The sequence below is a fragment of the Dermacentor variabilis genome, chromosome 1, assembly GCF_050947875.1.
Source record: "Dermacentor variabilis isolate Ectoservices chromosome 1, ASM5094787v1, whole genome shotgun sequence".
In the NCBI taxonomy this organism is placed as follows: domain Eukaryota; kingdom Metazoa; phylum Arthropoda; class Arachnida; order Ixodida; family Ixodidae; genus Dermacentor; species Dermacentor variabilis.
Genome location: NC_134568.1, coordinates 144215652 through 144218714, shown reverse-complemented (window position 1 = coordinate 144218714; position 3063 = coordinate 144215652). Strand labels below are relative to the sequence as shown.

Below are 3063 nucleotides of genomic sequence, written 5' to 3'. Positions count from 1 at the left end.
ATCTCGGAGGCCGCGTGCAGTAGCGCCGTTGCTGCACACAGCGTCCTAAACCGGCACGAATACCGCGAAGATCTCTGAGGCAGTGTGCAACAACGGCGCTGTTACACACGGCCTCCGAGATTGAGTCGTAGATCCCCGACTCCATGCATCGTAGCTCTCCGCAGTTTAATTGCCACTAAGTGGCGCCAGTAACCAACTAGCAGCAAGCGGTCTAAGAGGCAACTGTCATCATCATTATCGGATGAGTATCGCCATCTCTCCATTTTGTGGTAATACGTGACGTGCTCGTGGATGCACTTGTGTATGTTGTGCTTTGTTCGTGGCGGCGGCGCTTTCATAGTTTTGTTTTGCGGTGAGGCTGTTTTTGAAGACACTCGAAATCGGCGATGTCACAGTCGACGAAGTGTTCGTTCAATGCTGACTGGACCAATGCCAACGTATCCGACTTCGCCAGCTGGATTAAGCCTGTGCCCAACGATGTATATAGCGCACAATGCGCAGTGTGCTGCAAGACGTTTCGTTTGAGCAACATGGGAAAAACCGCGGTTTCTAGCCACGCTGCAAGTGTAAAGCATAAGAACGCCATGAAGGCGCTGGAAAGTGGCTCCCAGACACGTGTATTCTCGTTCTTCAAGCCAAGCAGTGCAGCCCTGTCAACCGCGATGACCGTCGACGAACGGGCGAAGAGAGCAGACCCCTCATCGATGCCTCCTGCTACATCAGCGCCTGCACAGACCACGGTGCGTGGTTTTTTATTGAAGAAAGATGTTGCGAAAGCTGAGATCGTATGGTGCATGAATGCTGTAATGACTCATGCATCCCTCCGTTGCGTGGCATCATCGGCGGCGCTCTTCCCGTTGATGTTCCAGTCTTGTGAAATTGCCAAGAAAATGCAATTAGGAAAAGACAAAGTGGGATATACTATCTGTCATGGCATCGCGCCATTCTTCCGAAAAAAGCTGCTATCAGCTCTTTCTGAAGTACCGTACATAGCTGTAGCATTCGATGAATCACTAAACAAAGTAGCGCAGAAAGAACAAATGGATGTGCTGGTCAGATACTGCGATTCGGCTGACGCTACTGTAAAAGCTCGATACCTGACTTCATGTTTTCTCGGCCACACCTGTTCTGAAGACCTGACACTTGCTTTCAAGAAAGCCACAGAGGACATAAAGCACAATATATTGCAAGTGTCAATGGATGGACCAAATGTAAACTTAAAGTTTCTTAGAACCCTTAAGGAAGAACTCGCTTGTCACGACAGTCGACAAATCCTGGAAATTGGAAGCTGTGGCCTACATGTGGTTCATGGTGCTTTCAAAACAGGCCATGCATCAACTGGCTGGAATTTGGTAGTATTTCTGCGGAGTATTTATAACCTTTTCAAGTATGTTCCAGCGCGCCGCGCTGATTACATTCGCATCACAGCAAGCACATCGTTTCCGCTCAAATTCTGTGCGGTTCGATGGCTTGAAAACAGTATGGTGATTTCAAGAGCTCTTCAAGTACTGCCACACTTAATAAAGTATGTGGAGTGTTCAGCTGAAGACAAGAGCAAGCCAAAGTGCACCAGCTTCACCACAGTCGAGACGCTAGTAGCTGACACGATGCTGCCGGCAAAACTGGCTTTCATGCTATCAGTTGCTGAGGAATTGAAGCCATTCCTGACCGAATTTCAAACGGACGAACCAATGGTCCCCTTCCTTGCCGCAGCATTGGAGGCTGTCCTACGATCACTGATGGGAAGGATCATTAAGCAAGAAATTTTGCGTGCCGCTAACACGCCGTTCAAGTTACTTAAAATAGATTTGGAGAAGCCCGAGAACATCGTTTTTGTCAACGCTTTTGATGTTGGTTTTGCTGCCAAGAGCGAACTTCGAAAAGCTGCAAAACCATCTCAACTTGCACTGCTTACATTCAAGAAGGAATGCATTTCTTTTTTGAAGGTGTGCTCGCAGAAGATTATGGAGAGGTCGCCTCTAAAATACAGGCTAACAACAGGAGTGAGTTGTTTGGATCCAGTCTGCGCCTTGTCAGTGGAGGTTGGCAAAAGACGACTAGCGATTGCCCTGGAAATACTCACACAGCACCGGTGGCTGACCGGCTTAGAAGCGGAACGGGCGCACCGATCCTATGTGCAAGTCTGTTCGCTGAGCTCTGCACAGCTACTTCTGAAGAACTTTGATAGGACAGCACAGAGACTGGACACCTTGTGGTTTGAGCTGTGCTCACGGAACCATAAGGAGTTGCTTATCTTTGCCAAGATCATCCTCACCATGTCCCATGGCAATGCGGCTGTCGAAAGAGGTTTTTCTGTAAATAAAGAATGCCTCATAGAGAACCTGAACGAAGAATCTCTCATTGCGCAGAGAATAGTGTATGATGGAGTTTCAGCGGCAGGTGGTGTAGCCAACGTTGACATTACAGACAGTATGGTGGAAATGGTGCGTGGCGCAAGTATTCGATGGAAGGAGGAGCTCAAGAAAAAGAAGCAAGACAGGCTGGATGCATCTGAGGCTGAACAAAACAGGAAAAGGGCGGCCACCCGCATCAAGGAACTCCAACAAAAGAAGCAAAGGCTCATCACTGAAGCACAGAATGAGGCTTCTCTTCTCCAGGAAGAAATTGACGCTTTAAAGTGAATAAATGTGCTCATAATCTCGCTTTGGCACTGCAATAAACTGTTTTGTGAGTGGAATCGTCTATGTGAATTGTGCCTCTGTTCGACTCTCAAACATTCTTTAAAATTCAGGAAATTTTTATTGGAATTATCAGGGAAAACCTGGAAAATTCAGGGAATATCTATTAAGTAATTTAGTAGACACCATGAAAACAAGCGAAATGGAAAGACAGAGAAATGCAGAGGGGATATGTCCCCTAGCACCAGATAATCGCGTTGCATCGTTCCAGGCAGATGGACTATCTCGCGGCCGGGGAAGAAATCGCGAGAAGTGACGCGGCTGAATACAAGGAAAGACCTGAAGACAGGCGGAAAAGGCCGTAGAGATCTTCGCCGATGTCATGGCATTTTCTCTTTCGGACTTGAACGTGGCAAGCCGCCTT

General features: G+C 47.8%; 1 protein-coding gene across 1 annotated transcript; it reads left to right on the top strand.

Moving 5' to 3' along the window:
* The first annotated feature begins 345 nt into the window (after positions 1 to 345).
* LOC142574232 (uncharacterized) lies at positions 346 to 2642 on the top strand. Its single transcript, XM_075683375.1, has one exon. It carries the CDS (start codon positions 387 to 389, stop codon positions 2640 to 2642), a length of 2256 nt encoding a protein of 751 aa, XP_075539490.1. The 5' UTR covers positions 346 to 386.
* Positions 2643 to 3063: the final 421 nt, after the last annotated feature.